The sequence below is a fragment of the Rhinatrema bivittatum genome, chromosome 5, assembly GCF_901001135.1.
Source record: "Rhinatrema bivittatum chromosome 5, aRhiBiv1.1, whole genome shotgun sequence".
NCBI lineage: Eukaryota > Metazoa > Chordata > Amphibia > Gymnophiona > Rhinatrematidae > Rhinatrema > Rhinatrema bivittatum.
Genome location: NC_042619.1, coordinates 350874083 through 350893945, shown reverse-complemented (window position 1 = coordinate 350893945; position 19863 = coordinate 350874083). Strand labels below are relative to the sequence as shown.

Here is a 19863-nt window from a genome sequence, read left to right as displayed (position 1 = left end):
TTTATTGGAAGCTGGTGCACACAAGGTGGCACGAGAGAACCGACCTTGGGGGCAGAAGGGGGAGGGAAGTCGGTGGATGAGAAGTAGAGCTCTCCTGTGGTTCCATCGAGGCACAAGAAAACAGGGTTGGAGAAAGAGAGAGAGAGAATTTGTTGCCTCTTCAAAGACAGGATTTCATCAGCCAGATACAAATTCCGGGAGCCCTCAGGCTCTGGGGCTTATTGCTAATTTGTATCTGTGCATCTGCCTCTGTTGGAAAATGTTTTGAGTGTTGGGAAACCAACATTATTATTTACCCTCATTAAAATATCAAAGGAGCATGGGTGGGAAGGGAAGAACAAAAGGTAGCATTATGTGTAGATAGTGTATTTATTGTGGTTGCCTATCTAGTTGGAAAGTTAAAAAGAATTAGTGATATTCTGGGTGTTCTGGTGAACTACTGTGCATTACAGCTAGCATTCCAACCACCTCCTTCAAGAAGCACGAGATTCAGCCTTTATAATAACAAGTATCTGCGGAGTTGCTTCTTATATGAAATAAGCTCTTGGCAGTCAGAACATGATCGTTTCCCAATTGTCAATGAGACACAAAGGCTTGCTGAAGAACACACACACACATCAAACTGAGAAATCCATGGTCCTTAGTTCTAAAATCTTATGACTCACAGACCCCCTTCTTAAAAACCACCCTTAGAGAGTAGGTTAATGTTTGAAGGCCATCAACGGGTAACTTGAGTACGCACAACACTGATACTCAGCCTGGGACCCGAGAACTACATGCGGTCGTTCAGTTCCACAGGGTACTGCCAAATTTAAAAGACTTGGGATGGACATAAAAACCTGTGTTTTAAGGTTAAAAGAGAAGTGTAAGAGATTTTTAAGGTTTTTTTTTTTAGTGATAAAAGTAGATACGTTTGCGTACATGGCAATAAAATCCACTTACAATTTCACGGTGGCTCTTTGATAGTCCGCACTTCACCAGTGCGGCTCAGCATTGATTACAAACTGATTATAAGTACGGTACTGGCGCTCATTAAATGGACGCTCGAGATTGAGCCCCACACTCTTAGCGTGCGCTGAGTCACCCCTCCCAGGCGCCCTATTTAATATCTAAATCGGCTGCCACAGTAGAAAGGAGGTGCTAGGGGAAATTTTGCATCTCCAGCGCCTCCATGGCAGCGGACTCCCAGGAGAAGGGGGGGGGGGGGGGGACCGTCAGCGGGTTAGGAAAGCGGACGCTCGATTTTATGAGCGGCCATTTTCCTAACCTGACCTCCAACGGCACCTTTTTCATTCAGTTCTCCTTTTTTCGGTTCCTCAGACTTAGTATGGTCACAGTATTAATTTCTCTTCTGTAAACTTTTGGGGCTCCACAAGAATGAACGCCAGCTCTGGGGGCACGTGCTAATTTTCGAGGGTAAAAGTGTGTGCATCTGGAGCACTTTTTTTTTTTTTTTGCATGGGGGGGGGGGGGGGGTAATAGCTAATAGCCTCATCAACATTTTAGCTTCGCGCTTGTTTGGATGCGCTAATCCCCTCCTTGCACGAGGGGCTCTGAACGTACGTCCAACACGCGCGTCCAAGCATCTATAAAGCCATGCGTTCGGCTGCGTGCACGATATTTCATCGGCCCAATGGTGTGTAAGATCAGTCAGACAGAATGGATTGAATCTATGGAGCATTATTTGTTTGCCCATCTGACGGATCCGTCTCGTCGCTTTATTTAGCAGTATCTGTCTACGCTACTTGACGGCTTTAATCAGCGCTATTTATTTACGGTACATAGTTACAGTATCAATCTATGGCACCTGTCCTCTCTCTCTCTCTCTGCCCATCATTTGTACCACATGCAATAAGACAGTTACAGTCAGAATTACTAGACCGATTCGGCTGCATTTCATGTGTCACAAGTCCCTTCTACACACCCAGCGATTCAGTACCAAAAAAACCAACGCAGAGTTTTGACAAGCTGCTCATTACTTTGTCGGATCATCAGGAAAGCCATTTTTCAAGCTATGAAGCTTCTTCCTTCCTCTCCCAGCTCACGTACCATGAGAATTGGATGTTTTCACTCCCTGTATGGGAAGGTCTATGCTATGATACCCTGACAGTAGTTTAGCGACATCATATAGCGTTGGTCTTACTATGCATTGCGTAGTTATTGGGAAAAGGTAATAAGATACTGTTGTATCAAGAGTTCACACTTCCCCTCCAGCTAACAAATTAGGAACTTTTAGAGGTTGAGCAGGCATTGTAGCAATTTCATACGTTTAAAGCAGGAGGACCTGTTGCACTGCTATTGACTCCAATTAATTTCCATTTGATGAGTGAATGGGGGAAAAACAGAGAGATGGACGGATTTGCCACATTCTGGCATCATCACTTCCCTTTTTTTCTTCTCCGGGTTCATCACCTTGCTGCTGGTAGCAGTGGAGGCGGCTGTGATCCACTCCTGTTTTCCCTCTACAGGAAACCAAAATTTTGTGGCACGCCTGAGGTTCCTCCGTGGCACACTGGTGTGTGGTGCAACGCACCAGCTGTGAACCTCCGAATTCAGTGATGGATTTAGGTTTCTAATGCACCTAGGCACTGCTGCTGCTCTCTCCCCCATCCCTTTCCCCAGAGGTTTGGACAACAGGGAGTAGAAGATCTAAGACACAGCCCCATTGTTTCCTGTGGTAGATTCTGTGGATAGAAAATTCTGAAGCTTGCTGGCAAACATTCCCATTGTTTATATTGCAAAACAATTGTCCAACTGTGTCTGCACAATTTATTTTGCTCTTATTGGTGAGGAAAAGGGATCCGAAGTATCAGCACAGGAAGCAGATCTCAGGGATGGAGAGAGGGATCCTAGAAGACCAAGGATGGGAAGAAGGGAGTGAGGACCACGAATGTGGTGAGGAGAAGGTGAGAGGTCTAGGAAGAGGGAGAGAGGATCAGGGCTGGGTAGGATTGGGGGGGGGGGGTGAATACAAGGAATCTGGGATGGAGAAGAGAGTAAATGTGGGACTGAGGAAGAGGGGAATCAGAGGAGGGAGGATCTGGCATCAGGGGTGGGAAGGGGGAGAGGTAGGAAGGGACAATCCAGGATTGGGAATAGAATCTCGAGATCTGGGAAGCCAAAAGTTTTCATTTGATTTTTGTTTCATTTTATGTCCCTTTGCTTGAGTGCACACTAAACTTTTTAAATTATTTAGTGCATACTAAATGGATGATTACGTGTACATTTCATTTCGTATGAGCCCAATTGATCCCATACATGCCTATTTCATTTAGGGCAAGCTAAACAAATCTGTGGGCACAAAATGAAATAAAAGGAAACAAATGACAGCAGATCCCTAAGAGAATCCAAGATAAAAGGAGGGAGGTGGAGGCTCTGTTCCTGCTCCCTCTTACATCTCTATGCCTTCTGTACCCTCCCACCCAGTCTGGCTGGCTGGCAGACAGACACACAGACTGACAGACACACACACAGACACACACACAGACACCCCCCGCCCAGTCAGTCCCCCTCCAACCCTGGATTAGGAAAAAGAGTAGCTCATCCTTGCTCTGTCTGTTCTAGGCTCACCCTTTCTCTCCTGTGCTTGGATTAGGGAGCAGAGGGCTCTGTACTGTCTGCTCCAGCCTCCCATTCTCCTCTCCTATTCCCTAAATAGGGCAGGAGGAGAGAGGCTCTGCTCAGCTCTAATCTGTCCCCTCCAGTCTCACCCCCTCCCATCTCGTTCCCTGCATGCTGCCTGGGAGGGGAGGGGGTAGGAAGCAGAGGGCTCTGTACTGTCTGCTCCAGCCTCCCATTCTCCTCTTCTATTCCCTAAATAGGGCAGGAGGAGAGAGGCTCTGCTCAGCTCTAATCTGTCCCCTCCAGTCTCACCTCCTCCCATCTCATTCCCTGCATGCTGCCTGGGAGGGGAGGGGCTGGGGTAGGAAGCAGAGGGCTCTGTACTGTCTGCTCCAGCCTCCCATTCTCCTCTTGTATTCCCTAAATAGGGCAGGAGGAGAGAGGCTCTGCTCAGCTCTAATCTGTCCCCTCCAGTCTCACCCCCTCCCATCTCGTTCCCTGCATGCTGCCTGGGAGGGGAGGGGCTGGGGTAGGAAGCAGAGGGCTCTGTACTGTCTGCTCCAGCCTCCCATTCTCCTCTTCTATTCCCTAAATAGGGCAGGAGGAGAGAGGCTCTGCTCAGCTCTAATCTGTCCCCTCCAGTCTCACCCCCTCCCATCTCGTTCCCTGCATGCTGCCTGGGAGGGGAGGGGAGGGGGTAGGAAGCAGAGGGCTCTGTACTGTCTGCTCCAGCCTCCCATTCTCCTCTTGTATTCCCTAAATAGGGCAGGAGGAGAGAGGCTCTGCTCAGCTCTAATCTGTCCCCTCCAGTCTCACCCCCTCCCATCTCGTTCCCTGCATGCTGCCTGGGAGGGGAGGGGCTGGGGTAGGAAGCAGAGGGCTCTGTACTGTCTGCTCCAGCCTCCCATTCTCCTCTTGTATTCCCTAAATAGGGCAGGAGGAGAGAGGCTCTGCTCAGCTCTAATCTGTCCCCTCCAGTCTCATCCCCTCCCATCTCGTTCCCTGCATGCTGCCTGGGAGGGGAGGGGCTGGGGAAGGAAGCAGAGGGCTCTGTACTGTCTGCTCCAGCCTCCCATTCTCCTCTTCTATTCCCTAAATAGGGCAGGAGGAGAGAGGCTCTGCTCAGCTCTAATCTGTCCCCTCCAGTCTCACCCCCTCCCATCTCATTCCCTGCATGCTGCCTGGGAGGGGAGGGGCTGGGGTAGGAAGCAGAGGGCTCTGTACTGTCTGCTCCAGCCTCCCATTCTCCTCTTGTATTCCCTAAATAGGGCAGGAGGAGAGAGGCTCTGCTCAGCTCTAATCTGTCCCCTCCAGTCTCACCCCCTCCCATCTCGTTCCCTGCATGCTGCCTGGGAGGGGAGGGGCTGGGGTAGGAAGCAGAGGGCTCTGTACTGTCTGCTCCAGCCTCCCATTCTCCTCTTGTATTCCCTAAATAGGGCAGGAGGAGAGAGGCTCTGCTCAGCTCTAATCTGTCCCCTCCAGTCTCATCCCCTCCCATCTCGTTCCCTGCATGCTGCCTGGGAGGGGAGGGGCTGGGGAAGGAAGCAGAGGGCTCTGTACTGTCTGCTCCAGCCTCCCATTCTCCTCTTCTATTCCCTAAATAGGGCAGGAGGAGAGAGGCTCTGCTCAGCTCTAATCTGTCCCCTCCAGTCTCACCCCCTCCCATCTCGTTCCCTGCATGCTGCCTGGGAGGGGAGGGGCTGGGGAAGGAAGCAGAGGGCTGTTCTCTGCTGAGTAAATTTCATCATAGCTGGGAGGCAATAAATCTTTAAAAAACTTTGCTGCCCCCAGATATCTGTGGCCCTGCAGCCTTGTATGTTTATTAGCATTTCCAGGCCTGTCTGAATTAGAGACTTAATAATAGATCATTGCCTTTTACTTTAAATTCCTGCAAAATGTATCATGTGCTGAAAACTTAGTCCTCCCCTCACTAATCAGACTTGGGGAGAAACATTTTCTGATTTTTCGGCAAGGCGCAAAATCTGCCTGACATTAGCTCTGAGTTGTGGGCAGCGCTGACGTCCTGCAGCTGCGGCAATACAGCCACGTCCTGAGCTCGGGCAGCCACGTCCTGAGCTCCGGCACTGCAGAGTCGCCCCAGGTACTGTCAGCTGCAGGAAGTCTGCGCTGCTTAATGCCCCGTTTTTCCTGGCACATCAAAGCGGCTTGCTTCAACGTAAAGCGAACAATAAAACGGAAATGAAGCAAGGAATGAACACAAGAAGCTCCTAGTCAAGCTTTGTGTCTTATCAAATGAAAAATGTTTAAAAGCAGAGGAGGCGGGGATATGGGACCTGTGAGAAAAAGAAAAGCAAGAACAAAAGCCCCATCACCCTTCAGCTGTTCACCTCCTCCCAGTGAAAAATAGTGCAGAGTGGACCGAAGCAGGCTCGGCCTGGGCCAGAAAGGTGCAAAGGTCAAAGGGAGGCCAAGCAGAAATCCTCTGCCACCCAACAAGTGGCAGCTGAATTTCCTGGCTTCTGTCTAAAAGGCATATTCTGGCTCTTGCAGCCAGAGTCGTTGGACCCAGGGGACCATGCACCCAGGCTCCACCCGGAACCCTGCAAGCCCAGACCCTGAATCCGGCCACTAGGTGTCGCCCTTAAGCAATGGCCACGCCGCTCTCCTGAACGCCCCCACGCCCGCTCGGGATTGTGAACCCCCGTCTTCGCTGACCTCTAGGATCCAAAGGCTTCTGATTCTTAGGGCAGAAGGTTTACAAATGTCTTTCAAAAGCATGGCAGCCGTCTCGGCTCTCAGTAATGTCTCCCGCTTGTATTCTCTTCTTTTTCTCAGCAGAGCTTCCTGGACAAGGGCACCTGGCCACCGCTCTGATCATAGCCATGTCTACTATATTTATCATGGCTATTGCTATTGTCCTGATCATCATGTTCTACATCGTGAAAACAAAGCCCTCCGCACAAGGTAACTGCAGCGCAGGGAACGTTCCGGTCACCAAAACGAGTCGTTTGACCTGCTCACTAGTGGGGACCCTTTACTGTTCCTTGTCTTGTTCATCTTCTAGCATGCTGCCCGACTCACGCCGTGAAGACCGTCGAAGCCCAGGTTAATAATCAGGAAGAGAAAAAAGAAGTACCAGGTTGGTAGAAATGCAGAGTTTAAATTCCTTTAATGCGGTAAGAGGGCAATTTTCAAAGGCATTTCCACGGGTAAACGGAAGTGGCCTGTTCTACAGAACCGCCCACCCGATACGCCGGTAAATTTGCACGCCTGCTGCCTGCTCGCACGTAAGGTTACCCAGACTGAGCAAAGAAGAACGACGGAGAGCGCAGGTTGGATTTGCGCACAAAGGCCTTTGTATTTTCCAAAGCAGGCCTGTACATTTCCTCAAAAGATTTTCCACGCACACAGCAGCAATGTATCCTTGGTTGTCAGGTAAATCTGGTGGGATAATTTTCAGTGCCCAAGTCCACCCTGAAAATTGGTGTAACTTATGCACATATTTGGAGCAGAATTTAGGTGGCCCCTTATAAAATTATATCTTACGGAACATATTCGATGACTCAGCATTGTTGTTTGCCCAGGGCAAAGAAAAGAAAAAAAAATCTTTCTTTGTCTATGGGAAAAGACATTGATGAATTAGGCCCTTACAATGTTGAAATGCATAACCAAGCAGTGCTCTACCAAGGGAGCCTTCTCGTCTCTGGTGAGAAATGGAACTGGTGCTCAATGATGTGGGTCTTGGACCTCTCTGGTTAATACTACCCTTTAGCCTATGTGACCTACTTTATTTTGTATTCACAGAAAATGTTGTAATTTTTACGGAGAAAGAGGAATTTGAAAAACTGACGGTACCTCCAGCTAATACTGAAAAAAGGTGAGCGTCAGGCTTCCAGCGGGTAGGAAAACTTGATAATCAACCTAATGCACCTATGTGGTGGAAGCGAAAAACATTTACAGCAAGTGAAAGTTAATAATCTACTTAGTTATCAAATTATATGGTTTTCGGAAATGATGCATGTATCCAAACCAGGAAGGGCCTTTACTGCAAAATGGAGTTCAGATGAGAGTATTTACAGATTTACCTGTACATAGTGAGGTATTCAGAATTATGCAGAATCTTCAAGTTAACACAAATCTGCAAATATTTTCATGAGTCCAAGCCACTGATGTCAATTGTGGCCATTTTTAGGCTACGGTGGGTAACAGGGTTCCGTTTCCTTTTCAATTTTGACTGATATTATGAATTGAGGTATCGTTTGGTTGTTTTTCTTTTTGTCAACTCGTATCTTCCTTCACACTTTGGGTCCAACAGGCATGCATTTAATGATACGAGTGCACATTCCAGCACAGAGGAAGCTAAAGAGCCAATAACGTGATTTTGATACGGTGCAATGTTAGCAGAGAGATTGCCTTCCATTATATAATGGAAGTGCCACGTTACCATCCACGCACCAAAGCCTTCGTCTTTAAATGTCCTCCACAGGTTTGTCTTGTTCAAAAGGGTTTAAGGAAGTTGTTGAGGTGGGGGAATCCTGGTCTGCTTAATAGCTCTTCCTTTCTTTAGCACTGGAGTCCCCAGCAAATACAGAGAATCAATCTTTGTCTATCAAAAAGTCAAGAAAAAGTCATCTTAGCGGGGCCAAAAACTCTGCATCATCCTTTAGCCTCAAAAAAAAGTATCATTGTCTATCCACCATTTTATTTATTTATTGAACTAATTTCTGGCCTGCACAATCCCACATTTTGGCAGGTTTCAGTAAATATATAAAATCATACATAAAATAAAACAGCAACAAAACAGACTAAACACTAAACAATAATATACTAAAATTTAAATTAAAAATTAAAAAAATTAAATTAAAAATGCAAATACAAATGAGGTTAATTATTGCTGAGCAATGAGTATTTGATATTATATCATAGGCTGTAAGAAATATTGATGTTAAATGCCTGCTTAAAATAAAAAGCTTTTACTTGCTTTGTTAGTTTGGGGGGAAGTGTGGGGTCTTTCAAAATTTTTTTTGATCCGGCAGTTTCTTTTGGCTCTTTTGGACTTCCCACTCAGTTAGAACCAGTGCCATGAGCCTTAATTAGCAACCATGCACGGTTTATTCTCCTAATCTTAGCTCGTTCACTGCAGTGACAGTCCTTGGCTAGGAGCCTCTTAATGTGAGCACTAAGTCTGGCCACTAGGTGTTGCCATTGTACAAGAGCTTGCACTGCCTCCCTCTGAATCGTGCCCAGGCTGGAGAGCAGAAGCTGAGCCCGGAAACTGAACCTAAATCTTCTGCATGGCAGCACACATCCCTTGCCACCCCTGTTGACTTTCTTTTAACTCGTACTTTTGGTGAGCTAACACAGTATTCATGCTCCGCATTCTGTTTTGTTTTTTGAGGTATTTAGCACTGGTAACATATTCTTATTTTATTGCTCTGCTTCTGCGGCTGTTTTAGCTGTGGTTTTTTTTTCACTGTAACTCAGTTACCTTATGTTTATCTCTTCTTTCCATCTCCAGCCAAGAGGAACATTGGAATCCAAGGCGTTTCACTATCTGGAATGTTCTGTGCAATTTGTTTGGAATTTGCAAGGGTGTTATTGTTCGTTTTTTATATACTAGCCTGTTCGTTTGTATACTAGCCTGTAATTATGGATGAAATAATAATAAAAAAAAAAAAAATCCCTGTGGGAAGCTCGCGTTTCAATACAGCAGCAGTAGAAAACATGATGGGATAGCTGACGAGATCAGCTCTGTATATTTTACTATCACTGTGGCCTCAGTTCTTCGTAAACTGCAAGGCGACAAGTTGAGATTTGATTCTATATTTTACAAATGGTCTCTAAGACAGTTAGTGCTGCTGGTGTATAAAACACACTTTAGATAACAAATCTGAACACATTTTAAAAGAATCGAGCTCTTGCACCTTGTCGTCATTCTGACTTCATTCCCTGCAGACTGGGATTCCTTTTATTGGACCCACGTAGGAATTATCCAGTCGTGCGCTGAATTGTGTTTTAAAAAATTATCGGTGGGATTTTAAGAGCCCGGCGGGTGCAAATCCCGGGAGGTATGCGTGTAGCTGGCCCACGCGCATTTTTCCAGGCAGCCCGGCCACGCGCATGTTTGCCGCTGTGGAGGAAGTTACCAGGTGGGCTGGGGGCTGGGTTCTGGGCAGGGCGCTGTCCCGGGGAAAGCGCACGCCAGCCAGATGCCGGCACGCGGAACTTACTCCCGCTCAGGAGAGCAGGTGAGTTCAGAAACAAATAAAATTCAGGTGGGGACTGGGGGTCGGGGAGCAGAGGGGGAAAAGGGAGGAAGGAGATAGGTAGGGCGTTAGGGAACTGGGGATGGCCCGATCACGTCGCTGCGCACTTATTACAAAATAACCCCCTTGAGCGCGTCACTATAAAATCAGGCGCGCAAGTGCGGCGGGTATCGGATTTTATAACGTGCGCGCATCGACGTGCATGTGTTATAAAATAGGTGCATTCCTTTTTTTTTTCTTCAGATGTCACATTTTGAAGTAAGGACTTCATTTAGTCCCAACATCTTTTGCATATCATGGTCTCTGGTTCTATAAAGGTTTTTCCACAAGTGTCGAAAAATCCTATTCTCTACAGCAGTGGTCCCCAACCCTGTCCTGGGGGCCCACTAGCCAGTTGGGTTTTCTGGATATCCAATGAATATGCATGAGAGGAAATTTGCATATTTGCAAATTGCATGCAGTGCATGCACATTTTCTCTCATGCATATTCATTGTGGATATCTTGAAAACCCTGACTGGCTGGTGGGCCCCCAGGACAGGGTTGGGGACCACTGCTCTACAGGATCACCATAGGACTTGAGAGCCTCGCTTTTATCACTCACTTGAAGACTGATGCCAATCAGACGCTGCATTTTCCCTTACCCCACAGACATGCCCAGTTCCTTCAAGTATTGTTTTTTTGATGCACGAAGTAACTTGAAAAGCCCTCCTGCTTTAACATTAAAAGTTTAGACGTGATTATTTTGCCTAAGGAAGATGATACTGCTCTGCTGTCAGGAGTTGAGTCTTAAAGCCTTGGTCAAGAATAACCATATCTAAAAGCTGTCTTGCGAGAGGTTCCCCTTCCCTTTCACCCTTGCCCACATGTATGGCTGATCTACAAAAGATTGAACTCATTCCTCAGCGCGGTTTGTGATTTATCTTCCCAGACGCCGCTGACTTCACAGGCGTTCCACTGCTATCTAAGAGGTTGTGAAGGGATCAAGCCAACATAAAGCAACGTGGGAGGGCAAAAAACACAGCACGGGGCTTCCAAGCAGCAACAAAACGTACATAACGAAGGGAATGGCACAACCAGAAACAAGTTCTGCACCTAGACTCAGACATCTGGACGTCCACTTGTTAAAAGCACTTAGCTGGACTTTTGCCTGGATTGGGTTCTAACTGGATAGCGTCCCGAGGTGGAAACATATCGTTTCATCCTCAGGAAACAGAGCATTTCAAACTAAAACAATTCCGCTGCTTTCAGCTGTGTCTTTCCGTTTAACTTTAAATTAGGATATCCACTTCCATGAATGCTCTTGATTATAAAGAAGGATCAAATCTGGCTAATTGTCTTACCTAATCTAAATTTGGTTCCTTGCTTTCTAAGGGTACACTCGTACTCAAACTGATAGCAAAACGATACATCATAACAATTCAGTACATAAATACAATACAGTTATGCATTCCTTAAATATAAAACATATCAGCAAACACAACACGTACATTAATAGTCTAGCACCATGATCCAAGACCGCTCCACTTTTACTAGGGAGGAAAAAGCCTACGTCTGTGGGTACATAGACAAATTGTGGGTCTCACCCTTTCTATTTCCAAGCTATCGTAAGGAAGCAATTTTGTCAACTTGTCAAAAGAAGGGCTTGAGGTATAAAAGGGTTTCTCTCATTTTGCACTTTTATAAATCAGGACCTTACCGTTTGTTTCATTTTCACGTACTCAGCGTGTAGGTGGATGGTAACTGGCACCCGATGAATGAGCTGGAACGTGTCCTTCTTGTTTATTTCTACAAATTAAAAATGTTGCCTTTCTTTTGCAGTGAAAATGATGCATCCTCGGAGAATGAGAGGCTTTTAAGTCGCAGCATAGACAGTGATGAAGAAGCCGCTGTCGACAAGCAAGAGACCACGGAGTTGTGTCTCTTATCTTTGGTTCATTTGACCAGGGATAAATCTTCTACAAATAACAAATTGACCGGGGTAAGGTTCCTTATAGAGCCAAGAACTTGATGCTCTAAAGCAGTGGTGTGTAGGGACGCACTAGTGAGTCGCGAGGTGACTGAGGGTGGGTCACAGAGCTGCTCTCTCCTCATCCGTCTGGACAGGAGGTGGCTGATTTCTCCTTTATTGGGTATGAGAGGAAGCTGCTCTTGCTTCCTGGCCCAGTGGGAGGTTATTCCCTTCTCTTTCATTGAGATCAGAGCGAGATTTCTCCAGCTCCTGTTCATATGGGCCTGACAGGACACCAACTTTATCTTCCTCTGCCTGGCCTGGCAGTGAGGCTGCTGATGCTCTCTTCACCCCATGGGGCCTGGACGTGAAAGCAGGAGATGAGGGGGAGAGGTGCCTGCTCTATAGATCCACTGCTGCTGCCTCATCTTCTTCCTCTCCTCAATGCTTCTTGCCCTCATCTGCTGCCGGTAAAGCAGGAGGGAGACTCTGGATTGGACTGAAGGCTTATGCTGGCTGGGAGTCAGGAGGAGGGGAAAATGTGCTGGGCAGGAAGGAAATGGGAGATAGGGAGTTTGCTGAGTAGGACAGGGTGGGGGAAAGGAGGTTGGGGTTGCTGGGTAGGGAGAGGTGGAGGAAGGAGGGGGCTGGGGCTGTTGGGCAGGGAGGAAAGATGGAAGTGGAGATGGAGGTATGGGGCCTGCTGGGTTGGTACAGAGGGGAGGTCAGGGGATGCTGGGCAGGAAGGCCTTGGGAGATAGGGAGTAGGCTGGGTAGGAAGAGATGGGGGAAAGGAGGATAGAGTTGCTGGGTAGGGAGGAGAGATGGAAGTGGAGAGGGAGATGGAGGTGTGGGGCCTGCTGGGTTGGGAGAGAGGGGCGGTCAGGGGATGCTGAGCAGGAAGGGGTGGGAAAGAGGTGGTTGGGGGTATGTTGGATGAGGAAGGGGAGAGGGAGAGGGACAGGCAGGGAGGGTTGAGCAGGGGTGAGAGGCGGCACAGGGAAGAGGATGCAGGAGTGGGGGGTGTGGGAAATGTTGGACAGGGATATGAGCAGGTGAAGGGACGATTGAGTAGTTGGGAGAAGTGAGGGGTGATGGAGGGGAGTGACGGGGTACGAGGGCCATACTATGTCAGGTTTGAGAATATGCATTTCCTTCTCTCTTTGAACATTGCTTAGTGTAGGAGGAAGAATATTTCTCTTCCTAGTTCTCCAGTTTTGCACTGCATGCAGAAGGTGCTCTTGGGGTTTCTATTCCAGGTTTTGTTTCTGCATTTGTAGTTTGCGGTATTTTGTTCCATATTAGGTGAAGGCAGGTCTGTCTGTCTGTCTGTGCTCTGCGTGTATGTGACTGAGATGAGGTACCTTACTAGCGTGTAGGGATTAGATTCACTCTTATTTGCTGTATTTTTTCAATATGATCTTGCACTGGGGCTGAGCTGCTGTCTTTTCATGGGCAGGCCTATTGCTGTTTCAGTTCTTGGAGTTAGTGCTGCTCAGGTGTGGCAGGTTTGATAGACTCGTGCAGAGTGGGGTTTGTTTTATTTTACAATGCACCGGGTAGCAGAGGGAGTCTGTGGTGCTGTTATTGAGAAGACACCGGAATCAGAATATCTTTTGTGTACAGGGAAATGTCTTAGTTCTGCTCTGCACCCATTGTTAGGAAGCAGGGGGGACTCCTGGGGATGCAGAGTATGTGTTTATATTTAGGCCCATGATGGTCATGTGTTCAGTGAGTCCCGCATGTGTCATGTCTTAGGTGTGTCCTGATAGAAAAAAGGTTGAGAACCACTGCTCTAAAAATTGTGCACAGTTCCTTTTCTCTCTGACACAAAATGAGAGGAACGTTTCCTTGGTTAATCACAGGCTGTAAAATATGCTGCTTGCACTGAAAGAATAACTACATTTTTTGCCTGTTGTTTTAGGCAGCAAGAGGCCCCACAGCATGACAGAATGCACTATGTGAGGTTTTGGGTTAAACCTTGGCAGAGAGCCATGTGAAATATCCCTGTGTACTGTATGAGCATACCCCAGTCACTTTATTCCTAAAAGTCACTTAAAAACAACTAAAAAAAAAAAAAAAAAAAAGGAATTTGAGGCCACTTCATAAGTTCAAGCAGATCCTTAAGAGCAGGGGTGGCCAACTCCGGTCCTCAGGATCCACAGACAGCTCTGGTTTTCAGGATATCCCTAATCAATGTGCATGAGAGAGATCTGCATGCACTGTCTCCAGTGTCTGCAAATATATTCTATGCATACGCATTGTGGATAGCCTGAAAGCCAGAGCTGTCTGTGGATCCTGAGGACCGGAGTTGGCTACTCATGCCTTAGAGCACCCTCTCCTTCAGGCCCACCTACCTAGTCGGGTGTTCAGGATTGCCACAATGAATATGCACAAGCTAGATGTGCATACGTCGAGCCCCAGTGCATGCAAATCGACATCCTGCATATTCATTATGGTTATCCTGAAGATCTGACCGGTTAGGTGCAGAGTTCCCTCTAAGCTGAGCACGAGAGTGATCGCGCGTGCGTTTCGGAGCATCGCTCTCAGGTTTTACGTGGTAGCTCGCATGCTTATTTGTCGCTTCCGGTCTGAGGCAGAGTCCGACCTGTGCTGTGCTTTGCTTTTGGATTCTTAACATTAAATATACAATACACTGAATCAATTATGTGATAAATGTTTCCTTGTGCTATATACTGAAATGCAACGCTAATACTGGCGCCCAAAAATTGTTGCTTACACGAAAAAGAAATGTGCGCGCACCTAGTCACTCCTTGGCGGGAGCATTGGTTAGGTAACCTCTAGAGTGAGAGGTTCCATGACCTGTTTGCATTTAATGCTAGGCCCTTCTTGTGCAAATCACTACCTACCTGTATGTAAATTCTGACTGAGGTTTGCAATGCTCTCAACAACATGGAATCTAGGCTAACTGTTTTTCACCTCTACTCCTTTTTCTGTTTCCTTTACCCCTCACGTTTTAAGGTTTTCATAAAACTATGCATTTCTAGAGTGCTTACAATATGTACTTCAGACTTTAAGAGTAAAGCTTGGTGCTTAAAGGCACAATGATGTTGCAGCGTTTATAGTTACTTGGCCTAAAATGTGAAAATGAAAGCACTTTAATTAGATAGATAGTAAAAAACAGTGATGTTGGCTAGGTGATGGATATATATTTATTATCCACTGCACTTTATGCAAAGAAAAAGATTTAGTGTTCTGGATAAAGTGTAATTCTTCAAGAGTACCCAGAAGAATTATAGGAATCCAAACAAACATTTACAGATTACATAGGAGAAATGCACCTTTTTTTTTTTTTTTTTTTTAAAAAGCTGGTTTTCCTACCCATAACTTTTTCATACATACATTTTTCCCATAAGTGTGGCATTTCAGACCTGTTCTATCTGTTGAGACATTTATGCCCCATCTGGAAAGGAGAAAATGCAGGGGATCCAGTTGAGAAGAGTTGTCATGGGAGGGTTGACTAGGCACAGAGAAAGCCGAGTGTCCTCGGGCGAATTCGTACTTGGCTCGGTTCTGCTCCTCCTGTGTGATCCTGTAGAATGGAGCACCTGAGGCGTAAAGTCATGGTGGAGTTTGTGGTTGGGCTGTTAGCAATGGAGCTACTGGTGTGCAGACTGCCAATTGTCCTCTCTTTGCTTCTTTGTGGTTTTGGCTGGCTCTAGAAGCAGCTGGTTACTTAATGGACCCCCACTAGCTATTGCATTGTTGACGATGCCATTGCTTCTGTTTGGCTAGCAGCAGCCTCGATGCACAGTTGTCTTTCCAAATTTCGCCTTTTTAATAGCTGGGCTTCGATTCTCAGGTGTTAGTGCAGGAAATAGCTACTACCTGAGAACAATTGTCTTTTTGTAAATACCTGCTGGATCGCAAGCAGTCCCAGATATGAAGAAAACCTTGAGAACATCCATTTGGACACCTCTTGGTGTTTTATGCCGGGAAAATGAAAATAAAATGTTAGGTATTTATTTGACCGAGCCACTCCAGTCTGCACATGCAGCGTGCATGGAGAGTCTCCAGCAGATGATGGCTAAAAGAAGAAATTCCAAAATACCGTGCTTTGAACAATCTGTTCCTTCTGTACAAACTGAATACAACATTGTCATTATAAGACCTTCTTTCATCAAGCAGGATGAGGAGGGGGAACTGAGGTAGGAGAGCCCTGCAGTCCCATAAGCTTGCATCTTCAGTCATGCATCAGCTTTATGAAAGCATCTCTTCTAACATCGGAACTATTTTTGCACGGGTCATGTAATCTGGCTCAAGGAAGATGGGCCTGAATTTCATGTCATTATTTGATTGGCTGGCTGCAGCTGTACAGTAGACATATGGGACTTATAGTAAAGGGAGACGTTTCCTAGGCTGCCAGTCTCATGCCATTTGCCTGCTCTTCCTTTCTCACTCTCCCAGCCCATCCTTCATTTTCGCCCCCCAGTACGCCACATTATTGTGGCTGCTTTAGCAACCTCCCATAGCCAATGATACACAGCTCTACTCTCCTTCATTGGAGAAAAAAAAATAAAAAGAGAGAGGTAACTCCTCAAATTTTTGTGGGCTGCATGATGTACAGTACGTTCTGATAATTTTGTTGATATGTATTTAATATTAAAATCATAGGGACAAATAACTCCCTCAACTCCAGAATAATCAAGCAATAATTTCACCATCCGACACTCATCACAATACTCATTTCCTCTTCTAGAACTTTCCCATCACCACCATAACTGTCCTTACACACACACACACACACACACACATGCAGAGCAATAGAAAAAAAAATTGTTTTTCTATATGAGTTGTAGCAATTCCTTTAGCATTGAGCTATGTTCAGTACAGGTATCCATCTAAACGGCAAAACCAGCATATTCAGCAAGAACCAGGTAACTTATCCTGCAAACTCTGTTCTGGATAAACCTATCCAGCTCTCTTTAAGATAGCCAGGTGTATTCAGCGGTGCAACCTTGCCACTGAACATACACTGCTAGGTACTGAGATAAGGTTATCCAGCTAATTAGCCACAGCGGCTGACCTCCTTGTTTTTCGTTTTATTATTATGTGCTTTTGATTTTGCTGTACTCTGCCTTGGGCAAAATTTTCAGAAAGGCAAGAAATAAATGATAAAAATAAATGTCATGCTGTAGCAGTATGCAATTATATCAAAAGACCCCAATCAAAGTGTCTGTACAGTGAAAGCAAAGCAACCATATGGCACTCTATTCATTATTTGTCTATAGGTCTCCATTGTATCTTTGTAGAAACACCCTGAGAAGAGAAGTGTGCATTTTGTAGAAACATTCATATCCATTGACCCATTTCGGACACGGGGGCTATGGACCATGCAAGGCTCCATAACCTCACGGAGTTCCCACACAGGGGGAAAAAGCAAGTTTGCCTTCCGTAAACGGTGTTTTCCGTAGATAGTAGGGAATTTAGCCAAGCAGTGTGGGTGACGTCCTCCGCGATGTCACGAGGCAGAGCTTACTCTCTCAGCTCAAAGAGCTTTGCAGTACACCTGTGCCAGCATTCCCGCGCTCCTCGAGCCATCTCCTCAGTTGGTTTTGAAGCTAGTTGTGGGTTTAGGCGTTGAAAGAAATGGCTGGGGGGAGGGGGGATTGCACGGCTAAATTCTCTGCTATCTACGGAAAACATCGTTTACGGTAAGCAAGTTTGCTTTTTTTCCGCCGATAAGCAGGTCATTTAGCCATGCAGTGTGGGAATCCCAAGCACATAGGTTGCTTTCTGTGTAAGTTCTTGATATGGTGAATAGCACCCTGTGCATTGTGGACAGCCATTAGGAATTTTTGAAGTTATGTAGAATTGCCGATCCTAGCGCACTGTCTGCCGCAGATTGCTGGTCTAGGCAGTAATGTGAAGTGAAAGTGTGTATGGAAGACCAAGTCGCTGCTTTACAGATGTCTTGAATGGATACGCCCTGGATATGCACTATGGAAGTGGCTGTGGCTCTTATCTGATGAGCTTTAATTGGATTTGACAGAGACATAGATCTTTGCGAGTAACAGAACTGAATGCAAGCAGTAAACCAATTCAAAAGAGTTCTCCTAGAAACTGGTTTACCTGGGTTATTTGGGTTAAGAGACAAATAACTGAGATGTATGTCTGATTGAGTCCTGTTTTTGTAATAAGCCAAAGCTCTCTTAAAGTCTAGTGTATGAAGAGATTTCTGACTGTCATCAGAGTGTGGTTTTGGGGAAAAAGACTGGTAAGGAGATTGATTCATTTAAGTGAAAAGACGAGACTATTTTCAGTAGGAAGGAAGGGTGAGTTCGTAATAAGACCTTGTCATGGCGGAATTGTAGATAAGGGAAGTTGAACACCAATGCTTGGAGCTCACTTACTTGCCTTGCCGAGGTGATGGCTACCAAGAAGAGAATTTTCCAAGTTAGATATTTTAAGGATGAGGATGACAGGGGTTCGAATGGAGCTTCCATCAGAGCTTCGAGGACCAGATTTACGTCCCAGGGAACTGGAGGTTTCTGAATAGGTGGATGTATGTGATTTAAACCCTTCATGAATTTTGAGATCAGAGGGTGAGAAGAAATGGATGATCTGTTTCTCGTTGAGTGGTAAGCCACTATCACACTTAGGTGTACACAGATAGATGTAACTGCTAGACTGAAGAGAGATAAGGTATGTAGGTAAGACACTAGTGTTTGCGGATGGCATTCAAAGGGTTTACTCTTTGTTGGTTACACCAAGCAGAATACCTCCTCCATTTGAAAGTGTAATTTCTTCTAGTAGAAGGCTTTCTGGCTGCTAGCAAAATATCTGTGATATTGGAAGGGAGATTTAATTCATTCAATATCTCCCATTCAATCTCCATGCTGTCAAGTGAAGAGATGAGTGCATGGGATGTATGAGATTCCCCTCACTCTGTGAAAGTAGGAAGGGGTCATTGTGATTGGCAGATGAAGAAGATAAGCATACTATGGTTGTCTCAGCCAAGCAGGTGCAATGAGAATCAAATTCACTGTGTCCGTTATACAGTTCTGGATCGTGCATGAGATTAACGGGATTGGTGGAAAAGCATACAGGAGACCATTTGTCCAAGGTATCAGGAAAGCATCCTGAGATGACATGTATATGCTGGGGAGAAGTGAGCAAAACTTCTTGACTTTCCTGTTGCTTTCTGATGCAAAAAAGTCCATCTTTGGAATACACCAGTGAGCGAAGATCTTGTTCACTTCTGACTGTTTTAGCGACCATTCGTTTGGTTGGAAAATTTTGCTGAGTTTGTCCACTTTCATGTTCATAAGGCTTGTAAGATAGGAAGCCTGAAGGAAAACTCCATTGTCCTCCATCCAATCTAATATCTGAATTGCTTCCTTGCAAAGAGTCAAGGATCCTGATCCTCCTTGCTTGTTTATGTAGAACATTGCTACTTGGTTGTCCATGTGAATCATCACGGATTTGTTCCATATCCATGACTGGAACTTAAGTAGTAAGTTCTTTATTGCTCTGAGTTCCAGCAGGTTTATTTGAAGACATTGTTCGTTTGGGGACCATACTCCTTGTGTTTCTAAGTGGAAGAGATGGACTCCTCATCCCTTTGTTGATGCATCCATCATTATGATGAGTTGATGAGGAGGCTGCCTTAGTGAGCCTTCAGTTAATGCTGAAGGACCGAGCCACCAGAGAATGTCCCTTTTCATGGACCTGGAAATCTGAATTCTTTGGGACTTTGGTTCCATTGGGTCTTTAGACCCCACTGGAGATGCCTCATGTGTAATTGTGTTTTCTGGACTACATGAATGACTGCGACCATGTGACCTAACAGAACCACTACTTGGCGTACGGTAGCACAACTTTGACGGTGGAGAGATAGACATAGGTATCTCAGAGTTTGTCTAGTGGGAGAAAACCTCTGGAAATGGGAGTCTAAATTCTTGCTCTGATAAATTGAAGATCCTGAGAGGGATGAAGTAACGACTTTTCGTAATTTATGATCCAACCGAGATTCTCTAGACAGAGGATCATTTCCTCCAAATGAGACGAGGGCTTGAGCGTTCGAGGAGACGATTAGTCAATCATCTAGGTACAGAAAAATTTGTATTCCCTTTTTGTGCAAGTGTGCCACAACAACAGCAAGA

At 45.9% G+C, this 19863-nt stretch overlaps 1 protein-coding gene across 5 annotated transcripts in view; it reads left to right on the top strand.

The window, feature by feature from the left end:
• Positions 1 to 19863, top strand: part of EDAR (ectodysplasin A receptor) — a 182100-nt gene that overhangs the window by 158175 nt on the left and 4062 nt on the right. For all 5 annotated transcript variants that reach the window (XM_029604595.1, XM_029604594.1, XM_029604597.1 and 2 more), the window contains 4 exons: positions 6358 to 6486; positions 6587 to 6661; positions 7327 to 7399; positions 11608 to 11767. In XM_029604595.1, coding sequence (XP_029460455.1) covers positions 6358 to 6486; positions 6587 to 6661; positions 7327 to 7399; positions 11608 to 11767 — 437 coding nt within the window. The remainder of the gene's footprint in view (positions 1 to 6357; positions 6487 to 6586; positions 6662 to 7326; positions 7400 to 11607; positions 11768 to 19863) is intronic.